Source organism: Nannospalax galili, unplaced genomic scaffold (assembly GCF_000622305.1).
Source record: "Nannospalax galili isolate Female #2095 unplaced genomic scaffold, S.galili_v1.0 scaffold929, whole genome shotgun sequence".
In the NCBI taxonomy this organism is placed as follows: Eukaryota; Metazoa; Chordata; class Mammalia; order Rodentia; family Spalacidae; genus Nannospalax; species Nannospalax galili.
In genome coordinates this window covers 159,018-178,891 of record NW_008359591.1, presented here as the reverse complement: position 1 = coordinate 178,891, position 19,874 = coordinate 159,018, and the positions used below count along the sequence as shown (strand labels likewise).

The window sequence follows — 19,874 nt, the reverse complement described above, 5'->3', positions numbered from 1 at the left end:
ACCTCAAAACCTTTATCACCACCTAGCACTATGCTGAGCAGCTCTTTGTTGAATGTCTCTCTCGCTGGAACTGTAAGTCCAAGAGAGCAAGAATTTTGTTCATTCTCTCCAGCTATTCAGTTAAAGTTTGTCACCTGAGTGAGTGAAACACATGGTGGGCTTCATAGACCAGTCTGGTATCACAAGACTTATCTCCCTTTCCTGTTGAGTGACTGAGGGCCGGCCTCTAAGACATTCGAGGTCAAAGCCACAGCTGTTCCTAGTCTTCACAGTCTAAGGTACCACACCGCAATGAGGTCTGGGGCGAACAGGGATCATAGACTCTTCTCTTGACTTTGTACTCTGTGTCCTTACTGAATTCTGGGGCATCAGATCTAGTCCAAATCTGGGGTTCTCTGAGTTACCCAGAAGTAGCTGGGATTCCAAGAATTGTCTCAGAGTGGCAGATACCTGTATGTATGTCTGTGACACAGGACTTAAGTTTGGCTTTGGAAGAAGACCCAGCAGCACTTGACTTTGCAGTTGACTCTTTAAATTTTACTAGTCCATTTTCTGCTGCCTGTTTTCTAGCAACTAGTGTGCAGCATGACTGCTTTTATTTTAAGGGACTATTTCAAGAGATTTTTAAATAGAAGGAAAGCTTCAATGTCCGATATGTGGAACCCAACAAAATATCTAAGAAGAATCTAGCAGTTTAATTATATCTCTCTTTAAAAAAATCTCCTATTTCCCTCTTCCCATCTAGTAACTTTTAATTTGCCTTTTTCTTAAATCTATGTTTAGGCAGAAAATTCTGGAATGCATTTGCTGCTTGTAGATTACGATTTTACTTTCTCTGTTGACATATTGTCCTGGAGAAAGTCTAGAAATAACCACAATCTAGTCATGTAGGTTGAAGTAACTAGGTTTGATTGACACTTTACATTATTATTATAAAGTCATTTTATACTAGATAACTTTATATATATTTTAAAGGCCCTCAAAGGAAGATAATATGGTGAAATTAATTTTTTTTTCTCTAATTACTTCTGTTTCAAGTCCTATTGTCACTTTAGTCTTTCTGTATCTAGGACAGTTTTTTGTTTGTTTGTTTGTTTGTTTGTTTTTTAAGATACCAGTTATAATATTGCCAGGGCAACCAGACATGAAAGTGTATTAATTAACTTAAGTATTTTATATAGATTTGTTAGACACCATTGGAAAAGAGTAGATAAAATTAAACTTCAAAAGTAATGCCTTTCTCGTTGATGGAAAATTCATGGTATGGCTATAGTTTTCTCTTTACTTTCTCCATGGAAGAAAGAACAAGAGCAACATAGATGAACAAATAAAAATTTCCAGGAGAATATATATATATATATATATATATATATATGAAGAAGGCTGAGGAAGAAGATACCAGAACAGCAGCTCCTGATGCCATGGTAACACGCGGAGTCTAAATGGTATGCTAGTCACTGAATGCACAAAGGCTCTAGGTAATCTGTTGGAAGAAGGGGGAAATAAAGCACGGTCTTAACCATTACAAGACAAGAAGAAACCTTAGGTTTTAGGAATCTAAATTCTTCAAAAGCATAATTTCACCATTTGCCAACTCACTGTAACAGACTTGAAGATTATGACTGCTAATCACGATGTGAACAATACAGGTTTGAAAAATCACACGGGAATACATTAGGAGGTGAGAAGTTCAAGCTCATGGGAAATTTTTATAGAGCCTCCTCCTTGGAAATCAAATCAGAAGTATAAGGTACTGGTGATCTAAATGTTGTAATTAAGGAGCTTGACTTCAAGAACAGATATTTGTAACTAATAAACAGAAGTATATGTTATTTTTAAATATCCCTGTTTAAAAATGACCAAAAGATTATATATATATACATGTGCCCAAACCATTAAAAAGAAACCTCAAGAAATTAGTGAAAATAGAAAATTATACAGTATGCACTACTGGCCACAAATCAGTAAACTTATAAATTAAAAGCAATTTACCTATGCAGAAATTTAATAGCCCTCTTCTGATAGGACTTCAAAGAGGAAATCAGTGTTGAAGTATGGATTATTTTAATATAAATCACAGTGAGAAAAATGCATTTGTAATTATAATTAAACCAAAGTGGTGGTATTCTCACTAAAATATTAAAAACAGAAGAGAACCAGAAGTGAATATAGTATTCATGATAAGGTGCTTCAGGAAAACTAACAAGAATCTGAATGATTTAAAAAAGATTGCAAAGCTTAAAGTGGTGCACACCCATAGTGTGTACAAAGATCAAAGCCTTGTCAGGAAAGTCTGAACTAAATTTGAAGTTCTCAATGAATTATACACATTTTTCTAAAATGTATATTAGTAAAGACTATTCTAAAAGAGGTAGGACATGTGAATAAAAACCAAGGAATCTGTCCCCTTCCCCTTTAAGAACTGTTCTGAGTTTAGGTGTTTTTACAGGACAGTTGTCTATAAACACCAAGGAATAATTAACCTTGTGCTTTTAAAAATGCTTTCGGCAAAGAAAGAGATAGAATGCAAAAGTGCTTATTGAAAGAGTTCCTGTAACTCAAACTGATGCTGAATAGGCCAGCACTTGCTGGCAGGCGTGCAAGAGAGGGAGCCGAGGGAAGGAAGGAAGGATGGAGGGAGGGAGGGAACTAATGACTACTATATTCAAGTTTATAAGTTTAAAAATCTTAAAACATTAAGTAGCCAAAGTCAGCAGAATCCTTTAAACAGTTTATTCTAAGAACCGAAAGGGTGCTTGTAACATCTAAGTGACTATATTAATTAAGCAAAAGCCACTGTGATTCATTTGTGAAAAGCTGAAATAACATTTAATAAGATTAAACCCTAATTTTTAACATTCTTGGACCTTTCCAAATTCTAAAATCCTGATTCACTTATGGTTCTGACTGTCTGGGGAAGGCTGCCTTTGTCACACCTATGTTGCAAAAGCACTTCTTTATTATTAGTAAAACACCTTTCCAGGCTTGAACTGCAAAGCACACCCAAGAACTGACTGTTGAGAATGTTAAAGAAAAAGAGAAACATCGAGTGGAATAACTAATTAGCAAGAGTAATAGGATGGGTTTTAATAGAAAATGTTGAAGAATATACTTGAAAAGTCTGATTTTACATATACAAAATCTTCACAGAGTAAGAATATAGTAGAACATGGCCTGCTGATGTGGCTCAGTTGGCAGGGTCCTTGTGAGGCATGCAGGAAGCCCTGGGCTGGATCCCCAGCACCTCATAAAATCAGCCATGATGGTGCATACCCTAATCCCAGCATTTAAGAGAAGAAGCAGGGGTATCAGACATTCAAGGTCATCCTCTTCTACATAGCTATTTGAGGCCAGCCTGGGCTACATGAGACCATGTCTCAAAGAAACCAAAACCAGAAAAGATTGAAACAGTAAGTTAATTATAGCAATTATCAAAAGTAGGAATTAAGTGCTATTTGCAGTTAGAGTTAGAGCTTTTTTTTTTTTTTTTTTTTTTTAAATCAGTGTTTGCATTTGCCAGGTAAGCAGTCTGCTGAGTGTGCTTTGCAAACTTCAAGTGAATCACCGTACCAAGATTTACTTTTTCTTCAGCTCTTTCAGGGTCCCCATTCTGAGGGAGCCCTCAGAGTAGAACGCCTCATCACTTAACCACTTTCACTTTGGAATTATTTGAAAGTAGGGTGGCTGGATCTTTTGAGACTAACTCCTCTCTGACACAGGCATGTATAGACTAGATTATAGATTCTGTGGGTCCCACGAACTAGTCACAGTAAGGTAATGTTGGCAAGAGAGAGCTCAGCTGTGAGGCTTTAATACAAATCAGAGTTCTAATCAGGAAAAAAGACTGAACCTGGTTAAATCAACTAAGGAAGAAAGAAGGGCAGGCTGAAGTTGAACACCATCAACAACAGTGGTTCCTGAGACAGGAGTTGGTATAGAGGCCCATGAAAAGAACCAGATGGACCAAAGTTCAACCCAGCGCATTGCCATTCACTAGCTGTGTGATCTTGGCTAATTAACTTGACCTGCCTGAACCTTAGTTTCATTATCTGTAAAATGGAGCAAATAATATCTTACCTTCGAGGATTCTTAAGACTGATGTTAGCACATGATGTGTGTGTGTGTGTGTGTGTGTGTGTGTGTGTGTGTGTGTGCGTGCGAGCGCGCTTTATTAAAGAAATAACTCTATATAGAGTGTGTTTCTTTTCCCCCTTTTTTTTTTTTTTTTTCACTTTTGTCTTGAACACCATCAACAACAGTGGTTCCTGAGACAGGAGTTGGTATAGAGGCCCATGAAAAGAACCAGATGGACCAAAGTTCAACCCAGCGCATTGCCATTCACTAGCTGTGTGATCTTGGCTAATTAACTTGACCTGCCTGAACCTTAGTTTCATTATCTGTAAAATGGAGCAAATAATATCTTACCTTCGAGGATTCTTAAGACTGATGTTAGCACATGATGTGTGTGTGTGTGTGTGTGTGTGTGTGTGTGTGTGTGTGTGCGTGCGAGCGCGCATTATTGAAGCAATAAACCTCAATAGAGGCTGTTTCACTTTCCACTCTGCTTTAATTTTATTCACTGTTGACTGACTTTCTGGAAGAGAGGGTGGAGGCAGAGGATATAGTGAAATACCATTCTACCCAGCAGGAAAGGTAGAGGGCCTTCAAAAGTTGAATGTCAGAAAGTAAATCACCTCTAGCAATCTAGCCTCCTCTTCTCATCTCCGTGTCCACCATACAAACTGTCCCACTGAAGTTCGATAGTGCGTGGGTGTGACCTCTTCCTTCTCTCCAAATCTTTCCCAACTTCCTGCTACATCTCCTCACTCCCCACATGGTCTCCCATGTTGCCTACAATCCCAAAGCCCTACTGTTGCAATAAGGGACCCAGTTTGCTAAATTATACCTCTTCGTCCTACATAGTAAAAGCTACAGTCTTTTCTTGCTCTATTTAGGACCCAGGTACAGGCACCATGTTCCCTTTCCTGGGAGTCTCTTCCATCGTCTCTGTAGCTCACCCCATTCCAGTCCATCCTGCTTCTCTGTCATGCCCATTCTCACCCAAGTGTATCTGCTCCTCCTTCGAAGCAGCCTTAGTTCCCCTTAGCTCCCCTCCTGCTTTGCTAGAACACTTATACCCTTTAACTACTTAGAACATTCATCATTTTTCTGCCATCTTTACTGCCTTTCAGACCATATGATAGCAAGGATCTTGTTTTACCTCTTTACCAATGTATCCCAAGCTACCAAATCAGCTGGTACTCGGTAAATGTTTCTGAATGAATTTCTTAGAACTGTGTGTGTGATCTCCTCTTGCGTGTTTGAATTAGACAAAACAAAACAAAAGTTAAGGAAGATGGCCAGTAAAGCAGGTATAGTGGTATATAATACCAGCATTTGGGAGGTGGAGGCTGAAGGATCATGTCAGCCTCTGCTACCTGAGACCTTGGAGAGAAAAAGACAGACATTGTTGGGAGGTTGGGGGATGGCTTGGTTTTGGAAAGAGCTACTTTTGTGCTGTCCAGAGCTGAGTGAACTGTGAGATGCCTGAATTCTTGCTTTATCACTGAGCCAAGGCTGGTCACTTGAGCCTTCTGCTTCAGAATTTTTTAACCTACAAAATTAGGAGATCTCTTGATTCTAATTCTGCTCTGTGATTCTGTCTCTGTTTTACTTTAGCAAAGTCAGTTAGAGCTTATAGAAATACACTCACCAGTACCACATGACATCTGTTGACCAACATCTTCTGAACAACCCCGCCCTGACACCCTCAAAGTTCATAAGCACAGGCAGTAATGTGGTTTAGATTATTTAGGTCTTTTCCTCAGGGCTTTCTGTTGGTATAGGTTTCTTAAGCGCTTAAATCAAGAAATTGGCCTGAGGCCGGCTTGGTATACTAGGACTCTGCTGCGCAATCCTAACATTGTGGGCTAATACCCACCAGCAGCAGATAATACTGGAGTATGGAAAATTGGATACATTCAGTGAATCTCTACTAGAGACATGCCATGTCGGAGAATTATGTGGGAATCTGGCTCATTATCTGTCTCGTTAAACTACCACATCATCGAATTGCATGGTCTTAATGATCTCGTTTCATTGGAACTCAGCTTTAAGGTAGAGTTCTTCATGCACATTGTCTCCAGTCCCTGAAAGAGCCATGTTTCAGTTGAGTCTGTTTTGTTGTTTAACATACTGCTGTCAAAGAACAATCCTTAAGACTCTTGAATTCAGAGATGGTTGGTCCAAGCCTGAGTGGACCATGTGAGATCCTTCCTTCGTCTTTCTTCATCCCTGGTGTTGCAGTAGACAGTGTTCACGGTGAGTGAACAGGAAGATAGAAAAGGGAGAACTTCAGGCTCAGCTTTTGGTGTCATGGGCAGTTCTTGGGAGAGACTTTCATGGTTGGCTGCACCAAGTCTGAGGGTTTTCTCTAGGCTTCTTTCTCTCCCCTGTTCTTTGGTTAGTAAGTAGCCTCAGGACCATCTGTCCTTCCCACCAAAGTGCCCTGCACTGCCCTGGGCATGAGCTAAATTCTTTCTCTCCCATCTAGAAGAGAAGCCAGATTGCTCCAAGGCCCGCTGTGAAGTCCAGTTCTCTCCACGCTGCCCTGAAGATTCGGTTCTGATCGAGGGTTACGCTCCTCCTGGGGAGTGCTGCCCCTTACCCAGCCGCTGCGTGTGCGACCCTGCGGGCTGTCTGCGCAAAGTCTGCCAGCCGGGATACCTGAACATTCTAGTGTCAAAAGCCTCAGGGAAGCCGGGAGAGTGCTGTGACCTCTATGAGTGCAAACCAGGTATGCGAGCTGTCTGGGCAGCTTCGCCCATCTGCATCGGAGGGCAACAGGTCCCTCCTCAGCCACCCTTGGCCTCTCCATCCACAGGGATAAGCATTGTCACCGCTACACTGACAGCCTGCCACTTGGGGCTAATGTCTCACTTCGGGATTTCTAATTGAGTACCAGAGGGATGATTCCCCGGGACATGAGCACCTTCAAGGAAGGAGCTGATCTTTTTCTTCTTTATTTTCTTCCAAGTGTGCTTGATGGGGATTTCAGGGTAGAGCTTACGCTCCGTGGGCTAGCTGCTTCCTTCCCTCCGAGGTCAGAGCTCTCGTTTGCTGATAGATTTGTCACTTGGAAGTTTTACATTTAGAAACACTCATACATAAAACAATTAGTTTTAGGTAACTGCTTTCAAATGCCAGCTGTTTTATAAGGACACAGCCCCAGTCTTCTTCCTAGCCAATTCCTCCCCGTCTACCCCTTGGCTTCACAGCATGTGCTAAGTCATTTGACTGTTTGCTCACCCTCTTTGCCAGTATTGGATTTCTTGTCGTGTCCCTGCTGTTTCTTGCTTTATATTTTTTTCTAACATCTTTGCTCTCATGACAGCGTTTCTAATGTAGTATGTTACTCGGTCTAGCTGGTAGTGATCTCCTCTTTGTAAGTTGCTAATGATTGGTCACTTTTTAAAATATCTAGGTTTACTATTTTTTTACTTTTTGTTTTATTTTTACTGCTAGGTAAATGCTTCAGCCAAAGCAATCCCTTGTCCATCTCTTGAACTCTGTCAGAAATGCTTCTGGCTGACCATCACCATCCATGTAACCTATATGGTCTCATTCTCTCTGTTCTCACTTTTAACTCTTAAATGCCTTACCTCCTGCTCTTGCACAGGAAATTTGGGATGAGTTGCAGTTATGTAGTGTTGATGGAAAGGAAGACACCAGCAGTGGGATTGAGTTTCAGGGAAGCAAGAGATCTGTGGACATTTGTCAAGAGCTGGTATTTCATTTTGGAATTCAAAATACAAGTAAATGCCACAGTAAACGGTGCCTCTCTGTTTGCCCCTTTCAGTTTTCAGCGTGGACTGCAGCACTGTGGAGTGCCCCCCTGTCCAGCAGGCCGTGTGCCCCCTGGACAGCTACGAAACTCAAGTGCGACTCACAGCGGACGGCTGCTGTACCCTGCCCGCAAGGTTGGTTTGTCGTTGGTTAATGAAGTTTCCTCTCTGTCTTGGATGCTAGCATCATCTGCGGTACAGTTTCCAGTCCGCAGCTTGTTTTCCCTTGGGAAACCAAATCCTTTCCTGTTTCTCTGGCGAACTCACTGAACTGTTACCGTTACTTGCTATTTACATATCTCTTTCCTCAGATCAAAGCCAGGTGTCATCAGGTTAAGTCATTAATCCTTATAGATTCTTCCTGAAAGGTTGCTTGTACATGTCGGAGGGCTGGGAACTAGGTAAGCAAGCTTTCCCTTCGTCTGTAGACAGGGGAGCAGACAGTGAGGGGTCTGTCAATAATGAGACGTGTCATTTGATCCTTTGCAATGAATCTTGTAGGTGCTTACACCAAGTACCCAATGTGATGAAACACTGCCTGCTTCATAGAGATCCTCCCCAGGAACCCTGCGCATCTGGAGTTGAGTCATGCATCTACTAAGGCCTACTCCTTACTAAGGCAGAGATGTGTCTGAATTCTTAACTGTAGCTCTAGAGTATTGGACACATTTCTCTTTGGCTTGGTGGGAGATAAGTTGCTATCATTTTAGCCTCAGTAACAGGACATGTAACAGCCCTATAGAACAAGACTTCTCTAGAACATGTGGGTCCCTGGGTCTGCTGTTAGAGCCTACAGAGTTGATAGACTACCATGAAGCTAGCCTTAAAGTACTTTGCTTTAGAGGAAACTGTTTTTGCAGTGTGCTTCCCCTCAACCATGATACCTCTCCCTCTGTGTCATGAATCCCCCCTCCATCTTTTGCAGACCACTCTGTTACCTTCATAGTAAAGTCATTTCATTTCTTTCCACATTCATTCTACACATAATATTAAGAGTTGAAACTATGCCTTACTTTGCTCTGTTTCTAACCTCTTCAGTCCAGTCCCAATGCCAGGCATTGGCACTTAGGTTTGCTGCATGAGTATATAGAAACAGTTTGATAAGTTGGGAATACAAATGGCCCATGTTAAAATAAGTATGTTAGTTAGGCTTTTGATGCTGTGATAAAATACTTGAGGGTTTTTTTGTTTTTTTTTTTTTTGGCTCAAAATTTCAGGAGGAGGGCAGAGCAGCTCACCCCATGGCAGTCAGGAAGCAGAGAAGAGAGCCCCTATACTAAGGGGCTCTTTACTGTCTCCCCTTCTAGTCCTGTGGTCCCCATCTTATGGGATGGTGCCAACTACATTCATGGCAGGGCTCTCTCACTTAGTTTATCCTCTCTGAAATGTCCCCGCAAACACAACCAGAAGTGTACTTTGCTGATCACCTAGACGCTTCTCAGTTCAATCAGGTTGATAAAATGAATACTACAGTGAGTTTCCTTTTTGTGTAATCAAAGTAGGTACCCAGAGTTCTGATAATTACTTTTTTTCTTCTTTCCTCTATTAAAATACATTAGATCTTTTTATTTTCACCAGTACAAGTGTGTTGCCTGCATGTAAGTGCACCCATGTCATGCAGTGCCCATGGAGGTCAGAAGACGGTGTCAAATCCCCTGGAACTGGAGCTATGGGCAGCCGTTAGCCACCACGTGGGTGCTGAGAATGCAATCCAGGACCCCTGCAAGAGAAGCCAGTCCACTGAATCACTGAACCATCGCTCCAGCCCCAAAATACATTAGATTTTTAGTGTCCTAGCCTTTGTCTTATCATAAAACTAGGATTCTCTCAGACATGTCCTTTATACTGTGTCATGACATAGACCACAACTAGAGATGTTCAGTCATGAGTCAGGCTGCTTCCTGGAGTAGCCTGAGTTCTTGGCTGGATAGATCTCCTCATATCTGGATGGCTGCCTGCCAGGAGTACTTAGAAGAAATGTTACATTGGGAAGGACTTTGAATGAGATGCCTTCCATTTCATCCCCAAACTTCTGTGAGCCTAGTAAACAGAAACCTTAGGGTGGTTATTATTGGATTAACATAATTTAGACCTAGACATTCAACTGAACAATGGTCCACGGTAAATATGGCCCTAATGATGGCACTGAAAAACGCATGAGAAGGAAGTCATTCAGAGTCCCACTGTAAATGATTTGCAGAGAAGGAAGAGTTCTCACAGCTCTTATTTTCCTGTGTGTTAGATAGGCAATGACCCATGCTTATCCCCTCCCCTGCTCCACACACACCCTCTGTTCCCGCCTGATCGCTGTCACCCCCTGAGTTTTCTCATGCTCTGTGCTGTGCCTTTGCATTTCCAGCTGCCTCCACCCTTATAGACTTTCCCAGACCCTTTTTACCAGGGCAGCACCTACGGTCTTTCAAGACTGCATTTTATTCTCCTTTGAAGTGTTTTCAGTCTTCGGCCCCTACAGATGCCGTAGGTGTGCCTCCCTCTCTCCTCCCTTGAAACTCCTCACTGATCTCTTCATCATACTTTTAATGTAAAATTGAAATCATTGGAGTTTTTGTTTCAGTCATCTCCTTTGTTCTGTGTGCTTCTCTAGGAAATGGGATATTTGTGGCCTCTAGAACCTAGATATAATATGGGCAGCCTATATTTATTGATGAATGACTGAATGAATGAACCAACAAGCCTACTCTTAGCCAGTGTGATGAATATATTGAAGAAAAGAAAAAAGAATATTTGTAGTTTCTTAGTCTTCTTGCCAGTAGTGGCAATACTCCTGCTCTGTGTCTTCCTTTAAAAGCCCTGTGCATCCCCCGCACTCCCTCTTTATGGTCTAGTACTCATCAGTACTGCAGAAGCATTCTGCCCTCAGCACTGCACTCCCCTCACACAGCGTGAGTCACCTTCATCTCTCCATTCCACCTTTTCTAATATCACTCATCCTGCAGGATTCCAATTAAATTCCACTTTATCCACAAGGTCTTCAGGCTTCAACTAACATGCATTGCACCCCCTGGGAACTCCTAGTATATCCCTTACCATGCTATCCATTAATCATACTTTCTTGCATGATTATTTAATTGTTACATGCATAAAGTTTTGTCTCACCAGCTGAGGGATGTTTCTAGAGGTCAGCAATTATGTCATCTTTTCCTCTGTGCATGCATTTTATTGAATGAGTTAGTAAATGCAGAATATATATGTCCAGATAGCAGTTTAACCCTGTTCAGGCTAACATCATATTAAGTGGGGTCTCACTAAGGATGTTGATAGGTCACGTTTTGATAAGACAATGAAAGTGAGACAATAAAATAAAAATAGAAATAAAAAGAGAAGCATCTAACATAGTGTTTTAAGAGAAACAACACTATTTTATTCTTGTGTGAGAACTGTGTGTAATGTTCTCTTTGAGAGCATGAGTTTCTGGCACAAGGAAAAACATGATAGAATATATAAAATCATTCTGTGATTATTTGACTTTTATTCACATGTTTATAAAGTGCACTGCTAAGAACTTATAATTTGGGAGCAAAGCTAATTCTTGGAAAATGTAGAAGAGAGTGTCCACTTAAGAAAGAATTAGTTAAAATATTTGAAACTTCAGCTGTGGAAATTTACTCTTGTTGAAAGTAACATGCTCTTTCATATATGGACTTCTTATGCTTTCATAGATTAGAAAAGGAGGCTGTATCCTCCACAAATTCCTGCCATTCCCTAGCACTGTTTGGCCCATCAGATCCCTAACTGCCTATTTCTGTGTGAGCTCTTGTCCGGCTTGTGGGCTTGAGTTGCATTAGTTCTTTCATTCATTGTTCCGCCTTCATCACGCACAGGCTGAGTTCTTACATGGGGCAGACACTACTCTAGATGGTTTTATTGTGCCTGGATAGTGCTTCCTGCATCTACCCCTGACAAATACTAATTCTCCTTCCTACCTCCAGCCTTGCTTCTTAAAAATATTTTGTTTATTTTTATTTTATTTTATGTGTATGAATGTTTTGCCTACATGTGTATAAATGCACCCATATCGTACACTGCCAACAGAGATCAGAAGGGGGCCCTTGGATCCCCTGGAACTGGAGTTACAGAGGGTTGTTAGCTACCATGTGGGTGCTGGGATTTGAACCTGGATCTTCTACAAGAGCAGCCAGTGCTCTTACTGCTGAGCCATTTCTCCAGCCATTCCCCTTCCCCTCCCCCATCTGGCCTTCCTAAGGGTAGGTTATTCTTTCTTTCCTTGTGCCTGTGGCAGCTCTGCTTTCTGGATCCCCTGGAACTGGAGTTACAGAGGGTTGTTAGCTACCATGTGGGTGCTGGGATTTGAACCTGGATCTTCTACAAGAGCAGCCAGTGCTCTTACTGCTGAGCCATTTCTCCAGCCATTCCCCTTCCTCTCCCCCATCTGGCCTTCCTAAGGGTAGGTTATTCTTTCTTTCCTTATGCCTGTGGCAGCTCTGCTTTTCCTTTGTGACCCATCCTCCATTTTTGGCTCTTCCATTTCTATTCTCCTGAAGTTGATAGACATTACTCTTACATGTGAAGTAATTACCTTTTGACCATTATTAATGCTTCACAGCCAGTATAGTGCATAGTTTTTCTGTTGGTACCAATATGGAGCGTCAGCTACAGGCCCTCATTGTAACTTCAGGAAAAGGTGAGAAAGAATTAGAAGCTCTGGGGCTGGTAAGAGCACTGACTGCTCTTGTAGAGGACCCAGGTTCGATTCCCAGCACCCACACGGTAGCTAATAACTGTCCATAACTCCAGTTCCAGGGGATCTGATGCCTGGTTCTGGCCTCTGAAGGTACCAGGCACACACATGGTCTTGGCGCACTTAAATACATGCAGACAAGACACTCATACACATAAAATAAAAATAAAATCTTAAATAAAGAAAAGAATTAGCAGCTCTGTTCCTTATTCTGGTTCTAAACACCACTGCACAGTAACAAGAAAAATGGAATGCCATGTAGGGTTGTGACCCCTTTATGTTTATAGTGTCAGAGAGTGTGTTCATGGTGTATGTGCCATGCTAGAGGAATATGCGACAGAGCAGCTTACATATCATATGCATGATGTAAATGGTGTCTTTGCAGAGATAGGAAAACAAAGTCTTTGAACAGCATGTGATAGCAATAACAGACTCAGTTTCAATATGTAACATGTCTTGCTAACTACAAAGCTTTTTTTTCCTCTGGTTTTATCATCTCACTAACACCATCAGCAATTTATAAACATGAAAATGGAAGTTGAAAAAAATAAATCACTTGTGTAAAATCACAGCTCTTCCTTGGCATAAGGGATAAAATTTATTTATTAGTATTTTATACATATTGCATGCATACAGTGCCTGTGGCGGCCAGAAGAGGGCATCATCGGATCCCCTGGAACTGGAGTTAAGGATGATTATTAGCCACTATGTGGGTGCTGGGAACTGAACCCAGGTCCTCTCCAAGAGCAGCCAGTGCTCTTAACTGCTGAGCCACCTCTCCAGCCCCAGATATAAGTGATAGAACAGGTCTAAGTCTTCAGTCCAGGTTCTTTGAAATCCCTGTGCCCTGTCCACTGCAATTCTTTAGATATTTCATTGTTGTCTTTAAAACCAGAAGGTAAATTAGTGGGATGACTTTATAGCTCACTGACATACTTACATTGGCACAGTACAAACTAACAAAGTATATGTATACGTTTTTCAATTAAATAACTTTAAATAACAAGCCACCCACAAGAGCAGTACTGGAATGTTAAAAAGCCTGTGTGTCTCACAATTCTGTGTGTTGGCTGTGAAGTTCTCTGTGGTCAGCTGGCTGCCCATGTAGGGCTGGATGACATTCCTGTGTCTAGGAACTCTGCTGGGATGGCTGGAAGGATCTTTCTTCCTCCGTGTGTGTATGATCTTTCATCCTGAGCTGCTTCACGTGCTGCCAGAAGCATGAGGAAGTATTATGGCAAAGCCTCTGTAGAGACCAAGGTGGGAGATCTCCTGTCCCTTCTGCCACATCCTGTAGGTGGAAGCAAGTCACAGGATGAGGCCGTATCCACAGGAGAGAAGAGTAGATTCTACTTCTTGATGGAAGAACTTCAAAGACTTTCTGGCCATTTTTAATCCACCACAATATTCACTTAACCAAAATAGGTACCCTTAGACTTTATTTTTTGATTGAAGAAAGTTACTGAAATACTACAAATAAGTAACTCTGTTTGGAAGACTAATGTTTTCCTGACCCTGGGGATCTGGGTCTTCTAGAATTCAGGCAGCCTTATAGTTAAGCTCCCTAAGCCCTCAGCACTTTTTCCTTTCCATTTGGCAAGTCTTTTCAGAGCAGATGAGAATTAAGAGCTTCTGAACACCACCTTAGCGTTAAACATCATTTAGATGACTATTATTACCTCCTCTCCTTAAGAAATATTATAACCACCTAGTTTAACTGGATTTTCTCTGCACAAACAACAGAAAATGTGTGTGGGGATTAGGGGTGGGGGTTGGGGCCAGAGCATCTATTCACGAAACTGGTCAGTTTTTAAAACGAACAAACACAGTCTTTGAAGGACATAGCATAGAATTCTCCATCATGGTTAATCTCATCTAGGGGAAATGGACCCACCAGATATGTCTGGAGGGTAGAGCCACCTGAACTGCACACCTGTGAGTCCATGTCTTCCTGTCACCCAGCCTAAACTCTAACCTACCTGGGCTGTCACTCAAGATCATTCCCAGGTGGCATGTTCTTTGTACTCTGATGGTACTTTGCTGTGTTTGGTATATGTGTGTACCTCATTTTACAGTCTTCACTGTTACCTGTTCTTTTTCACCAGTCTTCCAGATACAACATACAAGGCAGATATTAAATAGTTAAAATTGGGGACAGTAATACTACTACTTTTTACTGGAAGTCAAGCAAGTTATTTAAAACAGCTTATGCCTTTTGATTTTTAAAATATATTTATTAAGATAGATGTATTAAATATATTATGGATAGTCACCCATTCTGAATTTAAAGTTATCCTAAACTTTTTGTTCCAAAGCATCTTGTTATCAATTTCTGTCTATAAAATATGTCTTTCTTAAAAGTCATTGAGAAAAAAATTCCAAGCTGGTTATTTTGAGGTCAAAAGAAATTAAGTCATTGTTTATGCTATTCAAAAGCTTAAAATAGGGTTTCTTCTGGGTCGCGTATGCTTCGGGAAGCCAGGTTCCCAAGCTCTCTTCTGGCTTCTGCCTCTCTCTTGACTAAAGGGCCTGATTCTCTTCCAGAACCTAAATCCAGAACATTTATACACTTTACTTTTTGGGACACTATATGAAAAATCTTATTTTATTTTTAGCTCAAGATTTTAAGTGTTAAAAAAACAGTTCCCAGCTCTAAGATAATTAACTTTTTTACATGATCTTGGCAAAAAAATGCTAATATCGTACTTCTGTTTCCTCCAAAAAATTAATAGAATATACTGTGCAAATGAGAGTCAAAATATAGTTCTAGTGGAAATGTCTATGAGGCTGAATCATGCAGCTCAACCCAGAAGGCAAGTTGCACCATGCTCCCTTTTCATAGTGCAGTGTGTGGAACTAGCAGCCTCCAGCCTAGAGAGCAGCAGCAGAGCCTGACTGGGCAAGCACAAACTGCCAGGCTGTGGACCAGTCACCACCAGCTCCCCCTTCCCCAAGTCCAGCCACTCAGGAGGCCTGACCTTTATGTCCATGAGCAGATGTGTGCCTGTGCACAGCCCATTTGGTAGTTGAAGGATACTGTATCAAGAGCTGGATGCTGGTATCTAGGCCTACCTCTGTGTGAACTGAGCTAGTCCCGCTCCCCCCTTAGCTCAGTCTGTCTTAGCTGAGACAGGAAGGGAGGGAGGGAGAGAGAGGAAGGAGAGGGAATGGTCTTAAAAGTAACTTTCACCCCTGAAGTCTTTGATTTTCCAAAATCTTCTCAATGACAGAGAACCTAAGCTGCCAGTGCTAGGAGATTTGGGAGAAAGAAATGGGGAAGATAATAATAATGGGGATGTAGAGGAAAGGGAGGATGTCTAAGGAAAAAAGATAATTTACTTTTTTTTGCACTTTCTTAAAAAATACTTAGAAAAGGCAAAGTGAAACATACCAAGTACTAGACTAAAAGATTCAAGTCATGGTATTCAGAACTGGTTGGATTATGAATGATGTGTGATAAGCTGGTGAAACAGATTGTGTGCTGGTTAATTATTGCTAGCTACATTTTCTTTCTTCGTCTGTGAATACACAGTTCCTGCAGAGAATGCCTGGCCAAAGGCTGAATCTACAAATAAAGATTTACTCTGATAAAACGTTGTCTAGTGAATGTGGATATCTCTGCCTGTCAGCCTGCCTTGGTATGTGTGCTGTGGGAAGGATGTGTGTGACTGATCCCAGGTGTCCCACATGCTCCCCTTTGTGGACTACATTAGCCCATGTGTGCCTGTGCACAGCCACCACCTCCTCCCGAACCCGGTGCACACCAGTCTCCCTTCTGTGGACGTACCCTTTCCTGAGCTTTGACTACTTGCCTTTCGTCCCTGTCACTCTCTTCGTTCACTAAGCTCCATATTCTTAATGCCTTTGTATTTCACACTTAGTTGTGCATTCACACAACACACACATTTTCTGAGACTTTCAGGTTCTCTGCTCCTAATTTTATGATTGGACCATCTTATCACTTTAAAAAGAATCTCAATTAAGTTTTTTTCTTATTTGAGTCTCAGTTTCAGTTTTCTCCTCTGAGACACTGACCAATCTATCTCCCAATCACACCCTGCCCCTAACATAACAACTCCAAATACTGTAACTCCAGGAAAGGAAATTAGATGAGAGCAAAGAGATAATCACACTGTGACTGAAAGATGCAGGGCGTATATAGCCATGGCCAGAGCAAAGGCCATGAAATGCCTTTCCTTGACACTAGATCTTGATATTTGCCCACAGCTGCTTCCATTCAGAATCTGGGGCATTTAGTTCCCACTCCTCAATCCTAATTTCTTTGCACTTGTAAGAAAACCCATTTTGCAAGTGCTCTGTTGTGTGATCATAATAGAATCCTAGCAGATGGCTAACACATTGTTCTTGTGAGTAGATGTAGATATTTGGTAAAGGAGCTTTCAGGAGTTCCAGATTTCACAGCCTGAAATGGACTCATCCCAAATGAGGCCAACAGAATGAAATCTTTAGCAAACTGTGCCCCTCTTCAGAAGCACTTAAGTTATCAAAATTAATCTGACCACATAGCTATAGTGAGTGAAAACAAGGTATACCAATTTGAAAATGCTCAAATCTGTTAAAATATTTAAGCATAATTTCATTGAGGAGCTCATCGAAGACAGAGAACACTGGTTTGCTTTGGGGATGGGGAGGGGGTCAGGTATAATGGTAAGATATGCCAGGTTTGAAAGATCTCAGCACCTTCCAAGTATACCAGTGCTGGGTAGAAGAAGGCTCAAGACCTTTAGAAGGTCATCTGAAAGAAGAGACCAGTAATCTTCCTTCAAGGGAAAAATAAATCGGTTCATAGACTTGCTTTCCACCAAGTAATGAAAACTGAATTTAAGGAAAAAAAGTCTAGGAACGTGCCAGCTTTAAATGTAGACTAAGAAACCAGAAACCTCAAAAAGACATGCACGTAGAAAATGCCAGATAGTACTTAATGTTATTCCTCCCTATTTATTTGCCTCTAGTTTCAAATTTTGAATCATGCAGATCACTTCCTATTGAAAACTAAGTAGATTTTCTTAATCCTCCTCTCAGTAGAATCTATCCACGTCTGAGAAATGGACTCTTGAGTGTTGGAGTCGCGTAGCATTCTGTTTGCTAAAAGTACATAAACTTGGGTGATTGAGCTTTCCAGGGTTTCTCTGGTAACTCTTATCTCCAGAGCCCCACCTGTAACTACCTTTGGAGTGTTTAGGAGAATGAGGGAGGTGGGATGGTGACTCAGGGACTATCAACACAGCACACCCACCCAGACCCACCTGGACCAGACTGATATATCAGAGCCAGACCTTCCTCCAAGGGGGTGTAGGCACCCTCACAGTCACGCTCAAAGTTCCAGTTTATTTCCCTTACTCCTCTATGAGACAATGTTAAATTCTTCAGATCAGCAGGTAATATTTGTTGGAAACCCTGTGGCTTTTAACATTGTGCTGGGTAATTCAATTTTTTATTATACCATGCCTACTCAACTTAAGCAATGGAAATTGTCCCTGAATATGCAGTTACAGAAGGACTTTATCAAATTAAGGTCCTTGTAATTAATTATGTCCACCTGTTCCACAATCCTATCTCAACAAAGATGGCACTATGTAACAGCTTTTTTTATTTTTTTAAGATTTGTGTTAGTAGACAGTTTCTTAAATTCAGTTGTTCTTTGTGGGGAGGATGCTTTCTTTAATTTGAATAATTCCTCCAGCTGATTTTTGAAAATAAATAAAATTAAATTATACAGTATGTAAAATATGCATTAACATGGCACAGATTTAAAAACATTCCTGACTCTCCATGTGCTACCGTGGTAGCGTTTTCTTTGTTTTTAAACACATGCAGAAAAAAAGTTGGAAGTATCTCTGAAGCCCTTCTTTCTCAACTAAGAAAAGAACATCTATTCTCTTGCCCTCTGTCATAGTAATTTTTGGCCCCAACGAGCGAATCAACTCATGACTAAAAAAGCCAGAGTCTATATTAAACTCTGATGTTTTTTAAACAAAATAATTGTAGGAATTCCATGTTATTATTGGACCTATCCCCAGATTGAAGAAAATATGCTTTCCTAGAAGTAGAACCCTTGCCTGTTAGAAATGAGCTATCTCCCCAGTGGAATGCTTGATTTGTCAGTAATGCTCTTCAGATGTGAGTCCCACACTTCCTGTACTAGGGCCGTGTTCCTTGTGTGCTTCCTCACGAATTGGGCCCAATATCTAGTCTTTATTTTATATTTAGGCCTGAAAGCAAGCAGGGCTGTCACTCAGTGGCTTGCAGTTTGTTCTAGATGGTCATAGACATCAGAAGATACAGTACATGGCCTTCCCACTCAGAGGGAAAGACCACAGCCAAATCCTGTAAAACCTCTGGTGCAGCTTGAGTGCCAAACCCACTGCCTAGGTAATATGAAACTTGAGGACGTTCTCCATCCCTCTTCACCTGCTTCATTGTCATCATCTAGGAAATAGAAGAATTGCTCTGAAAGACAATGAAAAAAAAATGCTTACTTAGAGAGCTAATAAGCAAATATGAAGTGCTACCTCTTTGGGGAAAAGCAAAAGAAACCTGAAATTCCACAGAACACATTTAACCTATCATTTGCACCCTTTCACTGTGGGCATAGGCGACGGGGCTCCTCATGACTATGCTTGAAACAGTTTGTAGGGGTTAGAGGTTATATTTACCTGGTAGGCATTGAACAGCTTAAGTGAACCCAGGAGATGGAGACAGCTGGTTTCTCTTGAACTTTCTAACTTAGTCTGTTGTGAATGAACCACACAGATAAAAGCCTTTAAACTTATTCTCTACTGACTTTGTGTTTAAGAAGGAAAGAAGTTGTCATCATGGATTTGTAAGGAGTCTTATGATGATCCTAAGACATTAGCTATGGTTGTCCCTTCTTAACCTTGGTAAATATGTTCAGGAACCTTCATAGATGCCAGAAATTGCACACAGTACTAAACTGCATATACTATTGTTTTCTTGTGCATATAGACCCATGATAAAAGCACAAGAAGAGATTAATAATAATAACAAAATATAGTAATTACAATAATGTACTGTAATAAAAATTATTTATGCTGGTCTAGGTAGCTTATGCCTATAATCCCAGCAACTGGAGGTTAAGGCAGGAGAATTACCATGAGTTTGAGACCTGTCTGGGTTTATAGGATGAGACCCCCTAGACATACATATACACAGTGTTATTTATAACATGATTATTTATTTCTAGAACTTCCTATTTAAAAATGGGTAATGGAAGCCATACATGGAGCATGATAGACTAAACTGTGTACTTTGAGGGCAGGGACCTACTT

At 41.1% G+C, this 19,874-nt stretch overlaps 1 protein-coding gene across 2 annotated transcripts in view; it reads left to right on the top strand.

The window, feature by feature from the left end:
- Crim1 (cysteine rich transmembrane BMP regulator 1) overlaps positions 1 to 19,874 on the top strand; it is a 192,886-nt gene that overhangs the window by 83,270 nt on the left and 89,742 nt on the right. For both annotated transcript variants that reach the window (XM_008823363.3, XM_008823366.3), the window contains exons 3-4: positions 6,554 to 6,796; positions 7,859 to 7,979. In XM_008823363.3, the coding sequence (XP_008821585.1) occupies positions 6,554 to 6,796; positions 7,859 to 7,979 (364 nt within the window). The remainder of the gene's footprint in view (positions 1 to 6,553; positions 6,797 to 7,858; positions 7,980 to 19,874) is intronic.